General features: G+C 34.3%; 1 protein-coding gene across 5 annotated transcripts in view; it reads left to right on the top strand.

Moving 5' to 3' along the window:
• Nucleotides 1-25579, top strand: part of LOC120860240 (palmitoyltransferase ZDHHC21) — a 71167-nt gene that overhangs the window by 18465 nt on the left and 27123 nt on the right. For all 5 annotated transcript variants that reach the window (XM_040236030.1, XM_040236032.1, XM_040236031.1 and 2 more), the window contains 2 exons: nucleotides 4322-4433; nucleotides 7472-7610. In XM_040236030.1, the coding sequence (XP_040091964.1) occupies nucleotides 4322-4433; nucleotides 7472-7610 (251 nt within the window). The remainder of the gene's footprint in view (nucleotides 1-4321; nucleotides 4434-7471; nucleotides 7611-25579) is intronic.

The following is a 25579-nucleotide window of genomic DNA, read 5'->3' on the forward strand; positions in this document are numbered from 1 at the left end:
CATGAATCCTCTTACAGGTGAATTATCTTACCTCTTTATTTATCTTTGCTTTGGTTTGAAGGAAATTAATTAAAGCTTTCATGTGCTTTTTGCTCAGTTACTTGATGATTGTGTAGATACAGTTTTAACTTAGTTAAAAAAATAAAAATTTAATAGTGAAAAATAATGACTAAAGTGTTGGGGTCTACAAAATAGTGATGTTTATTCAGCATTGTTTTAAGGGTGAGCAGTTTTATATAATTGAACTCCTTAGAAAAGGAAACTTAAACCCTAAGGCTTTTATTATTTTAGCTACTTTAAAAAAAATTTACATGCCCTTCTGAAATATATTACATGCCTTTCTGTTTTTTTAAACATAGTAACTTTAGTTTCTATATGACGCACCAAGTATGAGGCAATTTGAATATAGGAGAATGCTTCCGTGTGAAGATCCCAAGAATTCGATTTTATAAACTTTGGGACATGTAGATGGAATAGTCAAATGAAACTGTTAAATGTCTATTTAAATTACATGCATGTTTGAAATACAGAAATATTACTTTTTGTCATTTTTGAATTTTATGAAATGATTTTATTTAGTCTCAACTTTTAAAAAACAACTTTGAGTGTAATTCACATATATAATTCACCTATTTAAAGTGTACAATTTAGTGTCTTTTATATATACACAGATTTGTACAACCATTAGCACAGTCAATCTTAGAACATTTTCATCATTAAGCTCTTAACTTGCATGTTAGAGTTCTGTTTTTGTCCTCACTAGTGCCACTTTGTTTTTATTTTTTTGTTGTTGTGTATACCCCCTGTTGTACCTTGCATCCCTGTGGCTTATTTATTTTATGGCTGAAAATTTGTACTTCTTGGTCCCCGTCTCATATTTTGCCCCACTCCCACCCCTCTCCCTCTGGCAACCACTAGTTTTTTGTTTCTTGAGTTTGTTTCTGTTTTGTTTGTTCATTTATTTCTTGCATTGCCAACCAGTTCTGCCAGAAAACCTCTATTAAGACCCAATCCTTGTATTGATGTTTGTTAGTTTCAAGTTATATTTTTCTCCCCAAAACATTACTTTGTGATCTGAAATATAGTCATTGAAAAAAGTTCCCCTAATATGTGAATCTTTCAAAAGACTCAAATGGAAAGGTGATTTGTTCCTTTTTGAGGGATAAACCAAACCAAACCGTATCTGTCTTTATAGTCTTTCATGCAATTACAGCATTAATAAGTTTCCCTGTTAAACAATATGATACTGTTTACCTTATATTAAAGAGAATCATTTATAGATTTTACCTTTTTTCTTTTGTTTTATGTGTTGATTTTTCTTTCCTTTAAAAAATGTTATCTTAATTTTAAACTTTCTATATAGCTGCCATAAATTAGCAGGTGGATTCTGTCTCCCATAGGCTTTTATCTTGTTAGATGGGTAGTGCAAAAGTCTTATAGGTAATCATCAGATACCAGAATGTGTCAGTCACCAAGATCCTATTGCTACTGCTGCTGCTAAGTCGCTTCAGTCGTGTCCGACTCTGTGTGACCCCATAGACGGCAGCCCATTAGGTTCCCCTGTCCCTGGGATTCTCCAGGCAAGAACACTGGAGTGGGTTGCCATTTCCTTCTCCAATGCATGAAAGTGAAAAGTGAAAGTGAAGTCGCTCAGTTGTGCCTGACTCTCAGCTACCCCAGGGACTGCAGCCTACCAGGCTCCTCCGTCCATGGGATTTTCCAGGAAAGATCCTATTAGGACCTGAATAAATCCTGAAGAAGAAAAAAGGGAGAAGACTAAGAAATGGTTTCTGGATGCATAGGATAGATTAAGATGGATGGCTTTTTTTCTTGTTCTGCAAAGCAAAAACATAGATGATACTTTAAATTTCTGAATTTTAAAAATAGTGATTTTTTTCCTTTCAAAACATAAATGTGTGTGTGCAAAATGTGCATCTTCATTTTAGATTTTTGTATCTTAAATTGAGCATTAAGTGACTCAAACTCTTTGTTTGAACACATTTATGGTCCAGACCATAGGTCAGCAAATTCTACTGTAGCGTTAGTGCCAGATAGATGTTTTTAGCCTTATGAACCATATAGTCTCTGTCACAAGTCCTCCTCTCTGTCATGGTAGCCCCAAGGCCGACATACACAGTATGTAAATGAATGGGCATGGCTGTGTTTAAATAAAGCTTTCTTTATGGACATGGAATTTAAATTCCAAGATTTTTACATGCCACAAATTGTTATTATTGTTTTCAATCATTTAAAATTGTTAAAAATACTTTTAGCTCACGCGTGCATGCTAAATCGCTTCAGTTGTGTCCGACTCTTTGTAGACTGTAGCCCTCCAGGCTGCTCTGTCCGTGGATTCTCTAGGCAAGAAGCTGGAGTGGGTTGTCATACCCTTCTCCAGGGGATCTTTCTAACCCAGTCATCTCTTACATCTCTTACATTAGGCAGGTGGGTTCTTTACTACTAACGCCACCTGGGAAGCTCATGGATCACCCCCAAACAGGTGATGGCCTGGGTTTGCCTGTGGACTGTAGTTTGCCAACCGTAGTTTACACCACAGAATGAATTACAGTCTTTCTCTGACTATAGCCAAATTCTCTCTTTTTCCTGAGGGTACAGCATTTTAAGTATGAAATAAATGATTTATTCTTTGGAATATTTTATGCTGAAATTGCCAGTAGTGAATACCCCATGTTTATTTTTTTAAGGAGCTGGTTTAAGAACATAGTTTTCATGTTGTCTTTCAATGAAAATGGGCTCACCTTCACATATTCGTTGAAATATGTGAATTTAGAGTTTTAATATTGGGATATTTGGGAACATCTAGTTAAGTGGGAGAAAAAAGTGATATGTATGTGACATTGTATTATGCTACATATGAAACAAGTTTCTATTTCACCAACAGGTAAATAACAGTAGTTTAATTGTACCTAAATTAAGCTTCAATATTGTTGTTCTCTCATGTAATATGTTTTCATTAAAATAAGAATTGTGAGTAAGAAATAGAAGAGAATTTTATTTTAAAATGAAATATTTTAAATGTAAAAGATAATTTTTCAGCTTTCATCGAGAGCAATTAATTTATTACAGCTGTTATTCATGCTTTATTGATTTCTCCAGAGATGTTTGTAGCAGAATGTTTTTCCAACACTTTACTATAAAATTCCAGTATATTGATCTTACTTCTGGTCATTAAACTAGAAATAATGGAATTAAAATAGGGTATCTTTTTAAAAAATGGAAAACTACCTACTATTCTCTTTTGTTACTTATGTTTAGAATCTTTCATTAAAAAAAAATTAAACTTGTCATGTTTTAGCAAGGATTTAGTGACTATCTATGGTTTGCTCAGTCACACTTTGCATATACTAATATTCACTTGGAGTATTGAAGTTAGGTTAATTTTACTGTACCCATAATTTTAGTGAGGTTAGGGTATAGTTTTCCATAAGTGATACAAAATTTAAAAATTGTTATAAAGGTAAAATTCCATGTCAAGAAATATTAAGATTATATATTCTGTATAACAGTTGTCTTGGTAAATAACAGTCCTGTAGAGTTTTTAATGGCTCTAGCCAGAGCAATTCTTAATGGAAATAAATTACTTTTTCCTTTATTCCTGTAAACTTCATGTTTTTAGCACAAAGCCTAGTTGTGTGCTCGTTCACAGCAGACTAGAGGAAACTTACTTGGTGGTAGGATAGAGTTTTGTAAAGGACTCCTTTATTTCCGTTAAAGAGTAATTTTCTTGTAATCTTCTTCACTTCTGAAACTATTTTAGTACCTCTTAAATGCATCTGAACTGTTTTTCCATCTCTCTGTCATAAGTATTCCCAAATAAATCCATTCAAAAAATGGTTTTGTGTTGGAAGTTTGGGGAGATGCTGTCTCTGTTTATGCAGTTAATTTTGACTTACTAATCTATGAAACCAGTACTCAGCATTATCTCTTCTGTAGAACCATTAGATAATAAATTTCTAGAAATTAACTTGTTTCAATAAAATTCTGTTTTAATGTAATAATTTGATTCTAAATAAGAGTTTTGTCACTAAATTTTGCTTACAGCAATATACTTAAACCCAAATATGCTGTTTTTTTTATCCCTTAGTTTGACTATTAACAGTCTTATTTTATAGTGTTTAAAATTAGAAACGTACAAAATAAAACATGCAGAGAACAGAGAAGCAACGTTTACGGCAAACATTTACAGTAGAGACTTAGGCACATATCTCAAAGAATTCCTATAACTCTTCTAAACACTTGTTTCTAAATTTTAACATTACTCATGTTCCTTTACTAAATGAATTTTAATTTCCTTCTCTAGAAAGGGAGTTCTGGGAATTGTGTAACAAGTGTAATTTGATGAGACCGAAGCGTTCCCATCACTGCAGCCGCTGCGGCCACTGTGTTAGGAGAATGGATCATCATTGTCCATGGTAAGAAATGAATAATTCACTTTCGAAAAAAAATGTAGTAAAAAATAGACCTTGGTACTTAGCCGATTTAAACAAAGGTTATATCAGGTTATACAGTTTAAGAGAGCCTTTTTATAAGGAGACCTTTAATTGATCATATGCTTCTATCAACTCCCAGGGTCATTTTTTCAGAGATCGTAGATTTTTCTAACCAGGAGATATTTGAGCAGAAAACTAAAAATTAACATGCACCCAAATATACAAAAGAAATAAAGTGGTTTTATTAAATGAAGCAGTGTAGGTAAAGCATTTAGTATAGTATAAGACATATAGAGAGTACTTAAATTTAAATATAGTAGCTGTTACTGTTTCTAACTGTAATGTAAACCATATACATCTCATTGTTTGTATTTCCCTTCCAGTTTAATTAAAGAGTGACATTTCATATACTTATACCTCATTTCATTTCCTTTCAGCCTTTTTTTTCAGTGTTATGTGTTGGATATAGGGATTAATATTACATGCTAGCTAGAAGTGGAAAAAAAAAGTGATAGTTGATTCTGCTGACTGCCAACATTTTTGGTCAGTAGGGGGCTCTCTTGTAATATTTAAAGAAAATGTTCAGTTGAGAAACAATTTTTGAAAACAAATGCTGTGAGAGTTCTGCATTGTATCTCATTTCAAAGCTGTCACAAAAATCTGTGAAAAGATATTGTATTTAATTCTGTTTTTCTAGCATGGGATCTCTGCATAAATATTTAAACTGGTATGGTGTAGCACTTTATAAATATATCTATATACATGTATATTTATGTTTATACACACATGTATACAAAGTTAGCTACATAATAATCTTCTTAAATTTATAACTGCATTTATCTGAGGTTGTCTCAAGGGTAGATTTTAGTTTTATCTAGTAATGCTAATCATTTAGAGCTTCCTTTATTTTTGATAGCACAAGTTATCAGCAAGCTTTTAGTGGGAATTTGGTTTTCACTATAAAATGATTATTTGACTAGAAGATAATTTCCTGAGATTCAGAAAAAATAAGAATACTGTGTTACTATGTAGAAAGGTTTAAAATTCTATCACAGAATAGTTTAGTGTATAACATACAGTTGGTGTTTTAAAAATGTGCCTGGAATTTATTCAGATTAATTCTCAAATGATTTTATAAACCTCAGTGATCTGTTTACAGTTACAATAGTAATAGGGTTTGCTTTTTAAAACTGTGTGAAGCATGTATTCAGGTAAGTGATAATCACACTGAAAAACTCAATTTTATATAATTTTTTGAGTAATATTTCTGATTAAAAATATAATAAATGTTCATGATGGTTGGATATCGATATTTCCTTTTAAGTGAATGCAGTAATTTAAGCTTAAAAAAATCAACTATTTTATAACTTTTATATAGATTATATATAGATTAGTATATATAGATTATATAGATTAGTGATAGTATTTATTTATTTTCAAGGAATTAAGACTGACTTGGTGACCAAATAAAGTTCTTTTTAACCAAAATTCTAGGATTGGGGTGAGCTCTCTGTTCCTAGGCCTTCTGTTTCCAGTTTTGGTCACCTTCTCAGAGCCCTGGTGAGAAAAGAGTGGAAGAACAGAGAGCTGCAGACAGGAAAAGAGGGTAGATCAGGGGCATGAGTTGGTATAGGGACTTACGTGCTTGAACTCCCTAATAAAGCATTGCTGAGCTCTTCAGAGAGTGAGGGAAGTGTACAGTATGCAGCAGAAGCAAGGAGAATTTTTGGTATTTTCAGAAATTGCATTATCTTAACTGCTTAACAGCTTTAGATTTAGAGGTCAGTTCTTTTGATGACCTCAAGATTTACTCTGTTTTTGACTCTGATCACTCTTTCTAAGGAATTTGTTACCAAAACAGTTTTTACATGTAGATGATAGTAGTTTCTTACAGTTCTATTCTTAAGAAGAATGCAGTGTTCATAGCAGTTATATCTCAGATTTTGGGGGGACAGAAAGGATGGGGCAAGGATAAAGCATCTTTTAAGCAGTAGCTATTGGAGAGTATTTTTGAGTGCACACAGAAGTACTCTTCTCTGGTAGCCCTGCTTACAGATAACAAAACACAGGAAGTTTTCTTGTTTATTCAGAGTGAATTCTTCAGTCTAAGAAATGCCTCTTTCAGGTTTTCTGTTCAGTTACATATCTGCTTTTAAAAAATTGACAGCACATCTTTAATACAATTTAAGTTAGGAATTTGGCCCTATTTATTATTTTTTCAAACAGTGGCAGTATAATGCTCTAGTATGTTGAAAATAAAACATTGTGAAAGATAATTTGTAGTTTTGAACTAGGATTTTCTGCTGGAATTGTATTTAGAAAATTTAGATACAATAACTTTGGAACAATAAAATATTCAGCTTGCATTAATCTTGAATTTTTGGAATTCTAACATTAATCCTTTTTCCTAGTTTTGGTTCATTGTTGTATTGGTGGAAATGTAGCTCTAAGAATTTATACATATTTTTGAATATATGTTTATTTTCAGCCACCAAGGGTTAGACTGTAAAAGTAAGGAAAATTGTGAATGCTTAGCAGTGTGTCAGAATGGCAGGTTTAAGTTACTTTGCTTCATATCCTTCAACTTGATCTCCACAGCTTGAATGCTGCAGTGAAAGAGCAGTGTACAGAAGAGGGTTCTTGTTCTCTTGACCACGGTCTCTCCTAACTGTACATCCCCTGGCAATTGTCCTAACTCCTCTGTTCCTCTTTTGTATCAGTGAAGCAAGGAGATTGCCATCTGTTCTTCCTGCCTCACTGGCCTGTTGTTGAGTTGAATGGGGAATCATACACAGGACTTCTTTGACAAGTAGAATGTGCTTTACAAATGTGAGGTGGCGTGTTTATGTCATATCTTTTCTTATATACTCTTTGCTCTTAGGTTTGAGTGGGTTGGGCTTATCTCTATGAACTTAAACAGTTAAGAAGTTGTTTGTGCTTATTTCTAGTTTTACCATCCTAAAATTAACATCTTATTAAAGTTCGAAATATTTTTTCTTTTTCCTTTTTTTTTTCTTCAGGATTAACAATTGTGTTGGTGAAGATAACCATTGGCTTTTTCTGCAGTTGTGTTTCTACACTGAACTTCTTACTTGCTACGCACTGATGTTTTCTTTCTGCCACTATTATTACTTTCTTCCGCTAAAAAAGCGTAATTTGGTAAGAAATGTTTATATCCACTAATGTTAGAACAGCTGTAGTATATAGTTATTAACATGTGGTGCTTTTAAAAGTGTAGAAAATTGAAAACAAAAGTAATGAACATAAACCCTCAAATTGGTGTGTTTTAAAATGTATTGGAATTGAGAAAATGGACCTATTCTGATATTGCCTTATAACCACATCTATTTATGATTACTTATTAGTGTCTAGTTCTTTAAAAAGTGACCTGTCGCTCAATGTATACATATTTTCGTTTTAAATCTACAGTAATGAAAAGCAAAGTGAAAAAGGTTAGCTTCTTACTTCTTTTCAGGAGTAAAAATAGACTTGTTTAATTCTTAAAAGTTCTCAAAGGAACATTAAGTTCTTGAGAAAAGGATTCGTTCCCCAGCACCCCAACTCCAACTTTTAACATTGGTGATAAGATGAATTTGCAGATGCTTTAAAAAGTTGTTGTTATATATCCATTTGAGGCAATGCTTTTCCCACTCTATAGAGGAACTACAATATATGTTAATAAGGTTTGCCCAGAATGGTGGTGTTAAAGGTAGTAGTAGTAATAACATCAACCAGGAGTTTTAAGTCTTGACTATATTATCAGCACTGTGCCATGGACATGTGATTTTAATTCTCACTTAAATGCACACCACAATCACATGAGGTGGGTATGATTTTTCCTCCATTTTTTATAGATGAGGAAATAGACTAATAGAAGTTAAATAAATAGTTACTGAAGGCACAAAGCTAGGAAGTGATTATTCAACTGGTTTTAGTTGTAGACTGGGATTTGAATCTGGGTTTGTGTTATCTGAATCGTATCTTTGTGCTTTGTTTGTAGAACTTGTATTTCAGCCTGATCCTGTGTGCCATTTTGACTTAAATTGTGTTTTTAGAATGCTCTGTGTATGTGTGTGTGTGTGTGTGTGAGAGAGAGAGAGAGAGAGAGAGAGAGAGAGAGAGAGAGAGGGTATGTGTACTTACAGGAAGCAAGATAGGGAAGGAGACAGGGAAGAGGAATGGAATTTCTGATGAAGAAGGGTGTTTTTTTATTTCCTATTTAAGTCCTTTTATACTCTTTAAATCTTTTCTATTAAAAATAATAAGCTTAGTGATGGCACATACAACTAAATTTTATAATAATGGAACAGTTGAGAGAAGGTCTTTGAGTTCTGTGTATTTAGATCTTTTTTGTATACTTGATCATTTTGTATAATTAAAAGGATATTTACTGTTGTTGCTTGGTTGCATATATTAGTGGGCCTTGTCAAGGTAATTCTATGTATTAAATGCAGAATGAGCAATTAAAATTAGATGTGAATAACTCAAAAAAGTTCAAGGGGGAGAACTGTAAATATAGGTGTTTGACATTTATCACACTGAGAATTTAGTGCATCTTAATACTATAGTCTTAGAAATGTTTTATCTTACAATGAATTTCTTTTTTATGCTTTCTTATATTTTGATTTTACTTTCTGATAAAACCAGGTACAAAAGAGTGGTCACCCAAAGCATCCAGATCAGAAGCCCTAAAACAACAGCAGTTAATATTTAAAGAGTCATTTAGGGTCAGCAAAGTACTTTCTGCACGTGTCATTTCTTTTAATTCCCACACCATGTGAGGTGGCCTAGATGTGAGTGTGACTTTAAAGCCAGACTCCTTGGGTTTGAATCTCAATCATAGATTAATTTCGGATATATTTGGTATTGTAGTTAGAACATATAAAAGATTATATGTATTTTCCAAGTAACCTGTTTCAAATATTCAATAGATTGAGCCTAATAAAATAAAAATGTACCTGTAAGATTAAGATCAGAATGTTTTAAGAATGGAGAGAGAGGTAGAATCTAGTGGTATTAATGAAAGGCTAGTAGAGTTTCTCTAGGAGGGAATGCACCGTGGAACTGTGGAGGAATTGGTACACTATGGGTGTTGGGATGAATTTGACCCGCTACCTGTTTTTATGAATAAAGTTTGTTTGAAACATAGCTACTCTCATTTGTTAATGTTTTGTTTGCAATTGCCTTTGTAATACAACAGCAGAGTTAAGTAGCTGTGACAGAGGCATATGTGCTGAAAAGCCTAAAAGACTAGGTATCGGGCTTTTCATCTTGCATTTACCAGCTTCCGGTAGTGGAAAGATCTTGATTTTATAAATAGACACACCTAGAATTAAGCCTGGCTTATTGTGAGTATAAGCTTTGACACATCCTTTAGCCTTTCTGAATTGTAATATCCACTTGAAAAATGTGAATAGTAATGAGATTTAATGAGATAACACATGTAAAAGTTCTTGGTAGATAAGAGATTTTTAATTTATGTTACATTTGATTTTGGTGAAAGCTCTCAGAAGAAGGGAACAGTTTTTCTTTGCCCCTTTAATTTTTATGAACATTTAACAGACTGTTTAACAATATTACTAGGAGATCAATGACAGAATAAAAAAGTTCCAACACTCAAGAATATAATGGAAATATTTAAATGAAGGATTAAGACATTACAAATTACAAACTGATTTGTCTCTCCAAACGAAAGGTAGAAACTCTGGAAAAATTACTATCACTTAGAGGAAAGAGCACTTTTTTAAATGGAAAAACTGATTACAGGTGATACTAATATGCTTAGAAACATATACATAGACGTGTATTTACATGCATACTGACAAAAGACTAGCAGCGTAGTAAAGGTTTATTAAGAAATGTAAAGTCCAGGATCAAAATATAAAAAGGCAGTACAATTGGGTTTTAAAAATTCAAACCTGAGTTTCTTTAGAGCAATCACTTGTAGAAACAATACAGGTAATTTTAAAATTCTTAAAAATCATAATTACTGTTAGTAGGATTACCAGATGAAAATCAAATAATTAGCTCTATCATATTGGTTGTAATAAAGCTACTTTGGTAATAGCAGTAAATTGCAGATAGTTCTAGGGATCTGACAGAGTTTTAGCTAGTAGTGCTGAGCAGGAATTGTTCGGGTTTATAGTATCCTTGTTGTATTAAGTAGGATGTTTTTATAATTACCTTCATGTTAGAGATAATGAAGTTGAAACCCAAAGGGTTTATGTTATGATATTTCTGAGAGCATTTGGCATCCTATTGAAAAATCCTTTGTGTTTTAACCCTGTTTATGGTGTATTTTCTGAATGAAGTGGTTCATAATATTTTTAAGTTAGGTATATGGACAGGAGAATTTTACCATAGTGTTATCCAGTATAAGAAAAGACTATTTTGTTTGACTAATACTGTTTTTATATAGTATGTTTATTATTGGTGTCTTTAACCTACTTATACTTACTGGTGTGTTAGTTACTCAGTCGTCTCCGACTCTTAGCGATCCCATGGACTATAGCCCACCATGGTCCTCTGTCCATGGGATTTCCTAGGCAAGGATACTGGAGTGAGTTGCCATTTCTTTCTCCAGGGTATCTTCCTGACCCAGGGATTGAACTTTCCTTCAGATCCTTGGGATATATAGCCCTAAATATTCCAAGGATCTGAAGGAAAATGAATGTTCAATAGTATTTAGCATTCACTGAAATGAATTCTAATCATTTCATTAAGATGTTGATAATTTAAAGCTATGTTTCCAGGTACGTAGGGCTTCCCAGGTGGCACTAGTGGTAAAGAACCCACTGCAGGAGACCTAAAAGACTCAGGTTTGATCCCTGGGTCAGGAACATCCCCCGGAGAAGGGTGTGGCAACCCACTCCAGTATTCTTGCCTGGAGAATCCCATGGGCAGAGGAAACTGGTAGGCTACAGTCCTTTGGGTCACAACATGACTGAAGTGATAAAACAGTAGGTACATACACTCTTAGAATTCTAATACTGTTCTAATGAGTTTACTCTGGTATCATTATAAATTATACCTTTTCATCTGCAGTACTTATCTTCCCTTGTAGTATTTTCTGTTATTAATTTGGCTATATTATTCTTTTGGTTGGTATTTTCAACTTTTTACTTACAACCTTTATCAGTTATCTTTGTGTCTTGTAGACACCAAATATTTCTCTCGTTTTTGAAGTCTGATGATCTTTTTCTAATTGAAATGGTCTATTTCATTTATTTTGACTGATATTAACCCTGTCATCCTACTGTTTATTTTTTACTTCACCCCTCTGTTCTTTTGTTCCCATTTTTCTCTCTTTCTTATCTGCTTTGAAATTTTCAATTGAAAGAAATTTCCAACATATCCCTTCTGATGTTTTTTTCTCTTTTACTCTTTTAAAAATGATTTTCCCAGAGATCAAAACATTCTTCCTTGGTTTTCTGAAGTTTAATATAAATTGATACTTTAAACATTACCAAGATAATAAATGGAGTAGCCTTAGAACGCTTCTTATCATCGTCATTTTGGGTATTGTAGGGGCGTAAGATAGATGTAGAAATAAAACTCATAATGATAAGATTTAATGTTCATTTATAAATTATGTGTTATAATGCATATGTTATATAAAGTCAGTATTTGTTTAAAGTTACCCACTTATTGATGCTTTATTGATCCTTCATGACTTCATAAATTTCTAAGCTGCTTTCTGAGAATATTCTTTCCTGCCTTTTGGTGGAAGTGTACTGAAACAAATTTTGCCAGTATTTGGTTCACCTGAAAATGTCTTTATTTCTCTTTCATTTTTGAATGATTTATTCGCTTGGCATAGAATTATAGGTTTAGAGTTATTTTCAGATTTTAAAAGATATTTTTTCCTTGTCTCCTGGTTTCCATGATTTCTGCTGTAAAGTCAGTTGTTAGTTTTTTTTTTTTAGTTTTTTTTAGTTGTTAGTTTTATAGTTCATTCATTGAAGTAATGTGTCTTTCTCTCTGTTTTTATGATTTAGTTATTTATATTATTTTGGCTTTGTTGAGGCATAACTAATGAATAAATTTATAAGATACCTAAATTTTGCATTATGATAATTTGATGTATGTATTCAGTTTGAAGGGCTTCTCTGGTGTCTCAGCTGGTAAAGAATCTGCCTGCAATGTAGGAGACCTGGGTTTGATCCCTGGGTCAGGAAGATCCCCTGGAGGAGGGCATGGCAACCCGCTCCAGTACTCTTGCCTGGAGAATTCCATGGACAGAGGAGCCTGGCAGGCTACTGTCCATGGGGTCGCCAAGAGTTGGACACGACTGAAGCAGCTTAGCACAGCACATATACTTTAAAAGGATTCCCACATCTAGTTAACACAAATGTCGCCTTACATATTAATCTTTTTTATGAGAACATTTAAGTCTTTTCTCTCAGTGAATTTCAGTTGTGCAATATGGTGATAAAACAGTAATTACCATGTTTTATATTAGGTCCTTTAGACCTTATTCATCTTACACCTAAAATTTGTACCCTTTTACCTATCTCTCCCTTTTACCCCAACTCCAGCCCCTGGGAACTTTTCTACTTTCAGTTTCTAGAGTTAACTTAAAAAAAAAAAAAATTCCACAGGTAAGTGATACCATTTGGCTTATTTCACTTAGTGTAATGCCACCAAGGTATATCCATGTTATCAGAAATAGCAGGATCTCCTCCTTTCTCATGGCTGCATAGTATTCCATCGTGTGTGTGCATGTGTGTGTGTGTGTGTGTGTGTGTGTAAAACTTCTTTTTTATTCATTCATCCATTAATGGATGCCTCGGTTGCTTCCATATCTTGGCTATCTTGAATAATGCTGCAGTGAACATGGGAGTGCAGATATCTCTTTGATATCCTGTTTTTATTCCCTTTGCATATATACCCAGCAGTAAAGTTGCAGGGTCTTATGGTAGTTCTATTTTTAATTTTTTTGAGAGGTCTGCATACTGCTTTCCATAGGGGCTATAGCTGTTTACATTCCCACCAACAGTGCAAAAGGGTTTCCCTTTTTCCACATCCTTGTTAACACTTACCTTTTACTTTTTGATGATAGCCATTCTAATCTAACAGGTGTGAGGTGATATCTCATGGTTTTGATTTGGATTTCCCAGATGATTAGTGGTATTGAGTACCTTTTCATTTCTCTGTTGGCTATCAGTATATTTTTGGAAAAGTGTCTGTTCAGGTACTCTGCCATTTTTTAAATCATTTTTTTTCTGTTGAGTTATATGAGTTCTTTATGTATTTTGAATATTAACCCCATATTAGAGAGATGATTTGCAAATATTTTTACACATCACGTAGGTTGCCTTTTCATTTTGTTGGTGGTTTCCTATGCTGTGCAAAAGGTTTTTAGTTTGATGTAGCCACACTAGTTTATTTTGCTTTGGTAACTTTGTTTTTGGTATCAAATCCAAAAAATCATTGCCAAGACCAGTATAATGGAGCTTACCCAAAACCCTTTCTTCCATGAGTTTTATGGTTTCAGGTTTTACATTCAAGTCTTTGAATCATTTTGAGCTGATTTTTGTGTATAGTATAAAGTAGAGATCCAGTTTCATTCTTTTGCATGTTACTGTCCAGTTTCCTGAGAACCGTTTATTGAAGGGACTGTCCTTTCCCCATTGACTCTTCCTGGCTTCTTTGTCATAAGTTAATTGACCATGTAAGAGTGTTTTTTTGTTTTCTTTTTCTGAGCTGTCTGTTCAGTTCCATTGATCTCAGTGTCTTTTTATGTCAGTATCATACCATTTTGATTGCCATAGCTTTGTAATGTATTTTCAAATCAGGAAATGAGATGCCTCCTGCTTGGATTTTCTTAAGATCACTTTGGTCATTTGAGATATTTTGTGGTTCTATACACAGAATGATTTGTTCCATTTCTGTGAAAAAAATGAAGTCAAAATTGTGATAGGGATTGCGTTGAATCTGTAGACTGCTTGAGTACTATGGCCATTTTAAGAATATTTAATTTTTCCAACCTGTGAGCCTTGAAGAGCTTTCCATTTACTAGTTGTCTTCCATTCAATTTCTTTCATAAGTTTCTTCACTGAACAGATCTTTCACCTTGTTTAAATTTATTCCTAGGTATTTTATTCTTTTTGATACAGTTATCAATAGGACTATTTTCTTAACATTCTGATAGTTTATTATTAGTTTATGGAAGTGTGAACGATATTTGTATATTAATTTTGTATTCTGCAAGTTTATGGATTTATTTATTCTAACACTTTTGGTGGTCTCTAGGTTTTCTGTATGTAATACTATGTAATCTGCCAATAATGGCAGTTTTACTTCTTCCTTTCCAATTGAATATCTTATTTCTTTTGCTTGCCTAATTGTTTTGATAGCCATTGTTGAATATTCGTGATGAGAATGGTTGTTCTTGTCTCATTCTTGATCTTAGAGGAAAACCTTTCAGCTTTTTATTGAGCGTGATGTTTCTGTGGGCTTGTCATATATGGCCTTTATTATATTGAAATATGTTCACCCCTATACCTGGTTTGTTGAGTTTTTATCATGAATGGATATTGAATTTTGTCGAGTACTTTTCTGTGTCCTTGGAGAAGATCATATGTTTATCCTTCAGTTTATTAATGTATATTGATACAATCAATCACTTATTGATCTGCAGATATTGAAGCATCTTTGCATCCCTGGAATTAAATCCCACTTGATCATGGTGTGTGATCCTATTAACGTATTATTGAATTTGGCTTGCTAATATTTTGTTGAGGACTTTTACATATTTGTTCATCAGGTATATGGGTCTATACTTTTAGTGTTATTTGGTTTTCATATCTGGTTAATACTGGCTTTGTACAATATTTCTCACTGTTAGAATTTCCATTTTTTCATAGATCACTTCTCTGGTGAAATTCTTCATTTGTCATTAAATTTTGAACATTTTAATGCAAGTTCTTTTAATGTTTATGTCTGATATCTTCAGTGTTGAGATCCACTTGTGAATCTATTTGTTGACTTTTTTCTTCTCTCTTTTAGTTTCAGATATTTGTTCTTTCTTCTGATACATCTGATAAGTTTTGTTAGATACTAGGCATTTTATATGAGAAATTGTAGAAGACCTGGTTGATGCTTTCTTTTTCAAGGTAGATTTACTTGTCTTTGTGGACAGTCAATAAGAGAGAACTCATCTTGATCCAGCCAAAAATTTGTGTAATAAATATTTCTAAGGCTAAATAACAGAACATTGGTCTTAATACAGCAGTTCTTTTGAAGATGAAATTTACTACGTTTGTTGAGACTTTGTAAGGGCTTACGATTTGGGTTTTGTCTTCATGAAGAACTAGTTTCCGTTTCTCCTTTCTCTTATGTTGTAGCGCTTCCGGGGTTTTTCAGCTGGAAACTTCAGTGTGTATGGTGGCTTCTGCTGTGGTGTTTCCCCAGCTCCAGGGGACTGTAGAAGGCTCTGAGCCTCGACTTCTACTTGACCTTTCATACAGTACTGTTTATGAGTTGACAGTTACCTCCAGGTAAAAAACAGTGTGGAATGTAGGACTCACCTTAGTGCCTTTCTACCTTTCCTGGGATGTTGGTCATTTACGTCCTGGCTACTTTGGCCGCTTCTCAGTGTCTTCAGTCAGCTGCTTATTTACCAATTAATTGAGTTTTATCTGATTTTTAGTAGTGTTCTTATTGGTAGGGTTATTCTCATACAATCTCCTCTTTCATAAGTCTCATTGGCATACAGTTTTGTTTAAAAATTTCTTCCCAAGTGATTTTATCATTGTTTCCTAACTGCACAACTCCAGGAGACAGCACTCATATCTTAATCTATGTAAACAGTATCCTTTGGAGTTGTACAGAAGAATGCTCCTGTAACTGTAAGGTTTGAGAGCTATTGTTGTGCTGTAGAGAATTAAACTGGTGGTGGACTTCATAGTATCAATAGAGTTAAACCAGATGGAGAAACGAAGGAGATCGTTGCTGGACAATAGAATAACAAAAGGCTGAAAGGCTTGAGGCAGTTAATTGGAAATTGGTTTTAAGGTCACATTTGTTCTAAGATACTAATAAACTCTATAGAAAATTTTCTTAAGTCTAAATAACAGAAAACTCTCCTTACTATAGCAGGTTATTATTATTATTATTTTTGGTAATGACATTTATCATATTTTCTGTAAAGGTAGAAAATTGCCAGTAATTTCAGTACAAAAATCACTATTAGTGTTTTTTATACAATAGTGTTTTATAGTGGAATATTCTTCAAACAATCCTACCCCATCCATTTTTTCCTAAGCCCTTGCCTGTCTCTCATTTTTCTCTAAAACAAACAAAAAAATTATATCCAGCTCTTTGTTTTGTATGTGAAGTTGTTTTGATAGTATCAGAAACCTTCATAAAACTTGCTGTTCTTTTCTGTTATTTGGGCTATGGTATAAAGATCCCCAGATATCCCTAATTATCTTTGGAGATCGTGTTACTGGTTACTGTGCTTCTTTCTTGTGGAGAAAAAGTACAATCAAAGTATGCAGTGGTCTTTGACCCTGTATTCTGTCAGCCAGAGGAAGCGAAAGCTTTAGTCTGTATTTCCTTTATGCCCCTTCAGGTAGGTAGATGGCAGCATATATCTTTTCTAGACCATCTTCAGTTCTAAAGCTGAGTGCTTATTCTCTAGGTGGGAAAAGAAAGTGTTAACAACTCTTGCTTAGGTTTTTGTTTCTTTTTTTCTTTTTCTTAAATTGTGAAAGTATTCATTAAACAAGAGAAAAAGACTGACTTTTAAACTTGTGGTTATGTTACTTAACCTGTATTTAGGAGAAAACTGGTAGGTTATTGGTTAAATGCACAAGAAACAAAGAATTGAAAGAAAGCAGGCCGGTTCACAAACTCTGGGAAGTAAAGGGTTTGGAACCTGATTTTCTTCCATTTCTCTCTTCTCTTGGCTTTGCCTTTTCAGGAAAGTACATTCTCTGCTGGATTGTTTTAATAGCTTTGCAATAACCCCTTTGTTTTTGAGAGTAACTTAATGCTTTTTAGATTTCTTCTTAATCTTTACTTTAAAAATATCCAGCTATCATGGGCTTCTAAAGATTTATGTGTTTTTACTATGTGAAGTTTTAAGGAAATGCTTTAATATATCCCTTAGTTAGAGAAAGGGGTAATAAGAAAAAAGGAAGACAAGGAATTTATTCACCATGAATCAGTGCCCCAAATCAGGATTTATTTTTGTATTGTAAATATTGATTTATAGCCTAAGTCTTATACTAAAGAAGGCCTACAAACCCAAGAAGAATTAATATTACCATCTTCTTTGTGAATAGTAATTAAAAAACATCTCTATAAATTCTCAGGTAATATTGGGACAAAAATTCATATTTAGGAAACTGCAGAAACATAAGTAATAGGTGTCTTTCTAAATAAATGGGGATAAATAAAACATTTTCAGTTAGAATCACAGAATCCAAAATTAATAAAAATTATAAACTTGGAGATATTTGTAGGAGTTTTTCAAATGTTAGATGTCAGATTAGTTCAACCATCATTTGTATTTATCATGCCACTATAATGTTATTTTTTATTTAAAATACTCTTGAAAATATGTCTTCCTTTAAGCATGATTAGGATGAAAATCATCTTAAAAGATTTCAAAATGTGTAGATTGGGGAGCAATTTGGCATTTTAAATTAATAAAATGGATAGATATTAAAGAAAATAAATTTTCTTTGGTCAGAGTCTCTATTTGACTAGTTTTTACATTTTAAATAAATTTTAAATGTTTATAAGCAAATATCTGGTCATTTGGCATCTTGTTAAATTGTAAAAATATAGTTTAATAATTTACAGAATAAATTATAAAAATGTAGTTGATCTTATTGTATGCTAATTGTTTACCAAAATCATTATTAGAAAATTATAACATTTTAATTAAATATGAGGGAAGGTATCATTATAATTAGGGAGTATGCTTTCTATAGTTCACTATTTATTGATCATGAATATTTCATTCATTTATTTCAGGAATTTTACTTTATATTTTTCTTGATTTGTAACAGTTGAATTAGTGGAAAATGTCAACTCTTTTAAAATACCATGAGAGGATAAGTAGTGTGGTTCCCATTGTACAGAAAAGGTACTGAGATTTAGAGAGGTCCAGTAACTTGTCTAAGCAGAGAATTATCCCACCTGCCAGAGGTGTGTTTGGGTCCATTTCTGCCTATGCCTGAGCCAGTATGCTTTCTGTACTTATCAAGTTACTATTTCACTGTTTGCACTTTACCCTGAGGAAGATTTTTCAGCAGTTTAAAAAACAGTCAAACATCCACAAAATCTCCAGAGAAATCTTATTGGATCTCCTGATTGGTAAATTCATACTTGGCTGTTTTCATTTTTAATTGAATCAGCACATTTTTAGTAGTTAATCTAATGTAAAGATTGTCAAAATACATGTTATAAAAGCATTATAGAAAGTTAGAAATATTTTAGAAAGTATGTACCTGCTGGCAATCACACACTGTAGGCAGTACTATCTCTACATTCTTTCTATGTGAGAAAATAAGAGATTATTTTCTTTCTGAAATAATCTGTAACTATTAGCATAGCGTTTATGCAACTAATCATTTGTGGCACAGTTCTGAAGTTACATCTTTTAAATTGTTTTTAGATGAAGTAGATTCAGGTAATTTTTAGTTGATTCTTTTGTATCTATTTTTATATGAAGGGGGAAAACTAATATATTAACTGCATTTAAGGCTATGGGGTAAGTTACAGAAGTGGCAAAGGATGGAAGGGAATTTCAATAAAGGACATGTTGCCAGTATTCAGGAGAGGAAAATAAATAATGTTTAGCAGTCCAGCCAACTCTTCTGCTAGGAAGATGCATTATTATTATTCCAATTAGCTCCTATCTAATAGTGTTGCTAGGGATTGATGTCAGATAGAACCTTGCCATGGAGTTATTTGCATAGATTTTTGGCTAACAAAGAATAGAAGTAGCTAGAGGACTTGGTTGCAGGTAGCTTTGAGTATTAATAAATCTCTTTATAGTTTAGTTTAATCTTCTTATATAATCAATCTTAAAGTATACTGAGTACTTCAATTACTTATTGCTATTTTAAAAAATGATTTAGGCTTTACTCTATATTTATATAGAGTCATTTATTGTGGACATTTTAGAATGAATAAAATTTCTGGAAATATGTATTTAGTTTATTTTTGGCAAGAATAGCCAAAAATAGTGTGAAATTGAGATAAATATGAAATGAAAGTTATTTCATTAATAAGTATAGAGATAATTTGTTTTGTCTCTTTCCTGAAATGCTGGTCGAAGTAGCATCTCTTGGTAAATTTTTCTTTCCTTTTCCTTTTTTTTTTGCTTGAAAGGTATGGTGTCAGATGTATAATTAGTTAATATGTGTAAAAAAAAACTATATACGAATACCCTACTGTTCTAACAATTGTCAGGTCTGTATGTCGTATACCCTTGTGCTTTTACTGAGGTGGAACAAAGAAACTTTATACTAAATCTTGACCTTGCCTTGCAATACCACGTCTCCTGAATATATGTCCTCATTAAATTCTATATAGCTAATTATTTATGAATATTATTATACTTAGTGTAAAAATTTAGCAGTTTTATTTCTCTGTGAGAATCTTTTAGTCACGGTTAAATGCTGACAGCAATTTTATAATCTCACTCATCTCTCATTTTTTATCAAATGCATATAGCAAGAAAGTATGGTATCCTGCTTTCTTACCAATTTGCTCTAATTTTTCTAGAGTTTTTCCTGCTAAAAGATAGGAAGGCAGACAAAATTATTTTTCTGAGATATTTCACCTTCAGCCATGAACCTGGCAGTCAGGTGCCAGTGAAATTTACTCGCTGAGAAAGCTGCATTTATATCTGTATCCAAATTTAATGTATGATTCTGATCACTCAGGAAGAGCCTTGAGTCAGGTATGAAGAGTGATTTTTTTTCATTCAGATATTAATTTCCACTAGGATTTAACAAAACTGAAAAGTACATTTTACCTGGAGAGTGGAGGTGAGAATACTATACAGTATAATCCTGTAACTTCTTTGTCTGTGATTCGAATGTAATGATAAAATTGAAGCTGAAGCCCATCCCAGAAAGTGTTGCTAACTGTACATACATAGTAGGATTTTACTTTATGCAAAAGCAAGTGCCACATGAACCTAACCTCAGCATGTGAAGTTGGTTATTTAGCCATTTTCAAAATTCAAATCTGTATATTTTAGATATCTTAGTTGTGATCTTAGCTATTTTCATTTTTGAAAAACAGAAAACAAACCCTTGCCAGGAGTACAGTGGGAGAAGAAGGGAGAGTTTGATAAGGATATCTGGAGATACTTGTGATTGTCACAACTGGGAGAGTGCTACGGGCATTTAGCAGGGATGCTGCTAAATGTCCTGCAATGCATAGTGCCATCCCTTACAAAAGAGGATGAATTGGCACAAAGCGCAGTAATGTGGAGGCTGACAAACCCCTTCACAGTGGCAGAAAGATCACAAATACCTCTAATGTTAATTTTCAGGCTAGTCTCATAAAAACACAGAAAACAGGGACTTCTGTGGTGGTCCAGCAGTTAAGACTACGTGCTTCCACTGCAGGGGGCACAGGTTTGATCCTTGGTTGGGGAACTAAGATCCCACATCCCGGGCCAGCGGGGGAAAAAAAAAAAAAAAGCCAGAAAGTAACTCACAAATAATAGTTATAAATAAAATTGCTTTCTACTAATTAAGACTATTACCACTTTGGATGTAAAGTTTTCTTTGTAAAACAGTTGTTTATTTTCAAAAATTTTGAAGAACACTCATGAATCATTTAAAAAATATTTGTCGAGCGTCTTCTCTGTGCACGGTGCCTCTTCTAGGCTCTGCAGATGCAGTGAGACCACAGTAAAGTTCATGAATTAAGGAGCCTACATCCTAATTGGAGGAGCCAGGTGATAAGCAAATATATGGTATACAAGGTTAGTATTATGAAATGTATAATAAAAGTGGGTAAGGGATAGAAAGTAATGCTGATACAGTCACAGGAGGCCTTTCTCATATTGACACTGGAGCAGAGATTGGAAACTCAAGCATGTCACTGATACTGGGAGGAAGAGCATTCCAGAGAGAGGAAAGATCCCATGCCAAGAATGTGAGGTGGGAGCATGCTTGATATTTTCAAGGTACAGTAAGGAGGCCAGTGTATCTGAGTGGAAAGAGGTAGGGCAACAGTAGTAGGAGATAACTGAGAGAAGTGAGAGCTGGGATTGGAGGCGAGACTTTGTTTTGTCAGGAGGTTTAATTTAAATATTGGGACTTTGGAATCTATTGAAGGATTTTTAGCAAAATTACACAAGCTCATTTACATTTTAGAAGGAAAACTGATTGCTAGGAAGAATAAATTTAGGGACAATGATGGCAACAAAAAGATCAATTACTAAACTGTTAAAATACAGTCCCAACAAGATGACAGTGCATAGGGAATAGTGGAAGTGTTGAAAAGTGGTGCCTTATAGTTTAAGAGTGAACAGGATTTGGAGATGATTTGCATGTGGGATATGAGATAGCAAGTGACAAGCTAAGTATGACTGCAAGGTTTTATGTCCTGAACTGGAAGAATAGAGATACCATTTACTGAGAGGGAGGAACCTGGAGGAAGACTAAATTTTAGGAAAAAGTTAAAAAATTTTGTATCTGTTGAGGTACCAATTCAGTATTCAAGAACAGATGTTAAGTAGACATATAGATGTTAAGATATAGATGTTAAGATATAGAAGTCTGGATTTCAGTAGAGTGGTGTGAGCTAGATATATAAGTTTGGGGCCTTTAGTATAAAGATGGCGTTTAAAGCCATGGAACCTGATAGGAGGTTTTCTAGGGAGTGAGTATAGATAGACAAGAAAAGAGATCTTAAGACAAAGCCCCGTGCTCAGTCATGTCCGACTCTTTGCAGCCCCATGGACTGCAGCACGCCAGGCTTCCCCATCCTATGCTAGCTTGTGGAGTTTGCTCAAACTCATGTCCATTAAGTCTGTGATGCCATCCAACCATCTCATCCTCTGTCATCCTTTTCTCTTCCTACCTTCAATCTTTTCAATGAGGCGGCTCTTCACGACAGGTGGCCATAGTATTGGAGCTTCAGCATCAGTCCTTCCAGCGAATATTCAGGGTTGATTTCCTTTAGCTTTGACTGGTTTGATCTTGCTGTCCAAGGGACTCTCGGAGAGTGTTTTGCGTATGTTCTCCTCTAGGGGTTTTATAGTTTCTGGTCTTAAACGTTTAGATCTTTAATCCAATTTGAGTTTATTTTTGTGTATGGTGTTAGAAAGTGCTCTAGTTTCAGTCTTCTCCAGCACCACAGTTCGAAAGCATCAATTCTTTAGCACTCGGCCTTCTTTATGGTCCAACTGTCACAGCCATATGTGACTACTGGAAAAACTGTAGCTTTGACTATACAGACCTTTGTAGGCCAAGGGACAGCTCTGCTTTTTTAATATACTGTCTGGTTTTGTCATAACTTTTCTTTCAAGGAGTGAGCGTCTTTTAATTTAGTGGTTGTAGTCATCAACAGTGATTTTGGAGCCCAAGAAAATAAAATTTGTCACTGTTTCCACTTTTTCCCCTTCTGTTTGCCATGAAGTGATGGGACTGGATGCCATGATCTTGGTTTTTTGAATGTTGAGCCAGCTTTTTCACTTTCCTCTTTCACCCTCATCAAGAGACTCTTTAGTTCTTCTTTGCTTTCTGCCTTTGGAGTGGTGTCATCTGCATATCTGAGATTGCTGATAGTTCTCCCTGCAGTCTTGATTCTAGTCTGTGAGTCACCCAGCCTGGTATTTCAGGTGATGTACTCTGCATGTGAGTTAAATAAGCAGGGTGACAGTATGCAGCCGTGACGCACTCCTTTCCCAGTTTTCATCCAGTCCGTTCATTGTTCCACGTCTGGTTCTAACTGTTGCTTCTTGACCTGCATACAGGTTTCTCAGGAGACAGAGAAGATGGTCTGGTATTTCTATCCGTTTAAGAATTTTGCACAGTTTGTTGAGATCCACGCAGTTAAAGGCTTTCACATAGTTAGTGAAGCCAAGCTAGATGTTTTCTTGGAATTACCTTGCTTTTCTCCATGACCCAGTAGATGTTGGTAATTTGATCTCTGGTTCCTCTGCCCTTTCAAAATCCAGCTTTTACATCTGGAATTTCTCAGTTCATGTAATGTTAAAGCCTGGTTTGAAGGGTTTTGAGCATTCATTACCTTGCTAGCATGTGAAATGAGTACAATTGTATGATAGTTTTAACATTCTTTGGCATTGCCCTTCTTTGGGATTGGAATGAGAACTGACGTTTTCCAGCCCTGTGGACACTGCTGAGTTTTCCAAATTTGGTGGCATATTGAGTGCAGCACTTAACAGCATCTCGTCTTTTAGGATTTGCAATAGCTCAGCTGGAATTCCATTACCTCTACTAGCTTTGTTTGTACTGATGTTTCCTAAGGCCCACTTAACTTCGCAGTCCAGGGTGTTTGGCTCTAGGTGAGTGATCACACCATCATGGTTATCCAGGTCATTAAGATCTTTTTTGTAAAGTTCTTCTGTGTATTCTTGCCCCGTCTTGTTAATATCTTCTGCTTCTGTTAGGTCCATACTGTTTGTGTCCTTTATTGTGCCCATCCTTGAATGAAATGTTCTCTTGGTATCTACAATTTTCTGGAAGAGATCTCTAGTCTTTCCCATTCTGTAGTTTTCCTCTATTTCTTTGCATTGTTCACTTAAGAAGGCTTTCTTTTCTCTCCTTGATTTCTCTAGAAGTCTTCATTCAGGTGGGTATATCTTTCCCTTTCTCCTTTGCCTTTCACTTCCCTTCTTTTCTCAGCTATTTGTAAGGCCTCCTCAGAGAACCCCTTTGTCTTTTTGCATTTCTTTTTCTTGGGGATGGTTTTGGTCACCACCTCATGTACAATATCATGTGTTACAACTGGTTTTTTTTTTTTTTTAGGGCTTTTTAAAATACAAAATATTTATTTATTTTTGGCTACACCGGGTCTCTGTGGTTGTGCACAGGCTTTCTCTAGTTGTGGTGAGTAGGGGCCACTCTCTAGCTGCTGGGTGTGGGCTTTTCATCGCGGTGGCTTATCTTGTTGCAGAGCATAGGCTCTAAGAGCATGGCTTCAGTAGTAGTGGCTGTGGACCCCGAGCAAGGGCCTGTGGTTGTGGCACATTGGGTAGGTGCTCCATGGCACATGGAGTCTTCCTGGACCAGGGATGGAATCTCTGTCACCCGCTTTGGCAGGTGGATTCTTATCCACTGTGCTACCAGGAAAATCCACAACTGTTGTTTTATAAGAAATCTTGTTCTATAGTGTAGGGGTGTTTCTCAGCCTTTTTATTTCCATTATTTCTGTTTCCCTCAGGAGCCTTTTTAGACGCTTTCTCCTCTTCTCTCTGTGAAGTTAAATACTAAAGGAATAAGATTTTATCAGGTAGGACTGATTTTGGACAGCCACAAATCACTGTAATAGCTAAGATTTTTTATCCTCCAGGAACCAATTTTCTCTCTCCTGGGGGCAGTACTGCCCCTACTGAGGATGCATGCAGGAGAACAAATCCTCCCCTTGTGCTTTTTATATAGGAGTGCTGTGCTGTCCTTTGCCTTTATTTTTCCAGTGAAATTTAGAAACCGCTTACTTGGCAGTTTACAAATCAAAAGAAAGTGAAAAACTCCTACCAGTAGGACTCTATTGGTGGGGGAATTTTATTGGGATTGTATTAATTCTATACATCAGTTTGGATAATTGACATCTGTACATTACTGAGTTTCCTGATCGTAAACATAGTATAGCCGCAGGAAGAATCTGGAAACATAGGTAATCCAATGATGATGAGTGAGTAGTTAAAACTTTTTCTGAAAAGAATATTCACACATTTACCAGTGAGTTGTAACTCTGTCATGTATGAAAGGGAACAATAATTCCAGTCTTATGCAAACTTATTAAAATAATAGGTAAAGAGAAAACTCTCCCCAACTTATTTTTGTGTATAACATATGTTGGATATGTAACCTATCAAAGATAATAAGAAAAAGAAAGAAAATTAGACTACTCTGATTATGAACATAGATAAACAATCCCTAAACAAAATTTTAGCCAAC

The sequence above is a fragment of the Oryx dammah genome, unplaced genomic scaffold (genome assembly GCF_014754425.2).
Source record: "Oryx dammah isolate SB20612 unplaced genomic scaffold, SCBI_Odam_1.1 HiC_scaffold_11050, whole genome shotgun sequence".
NCBI classification, from domain to species: domain Eukaryota; kingdom Metazoa; phylum Chordata; class Mammalia; order Artiodactyla; family Bovidae; genus Oryx; species Oryx dammah.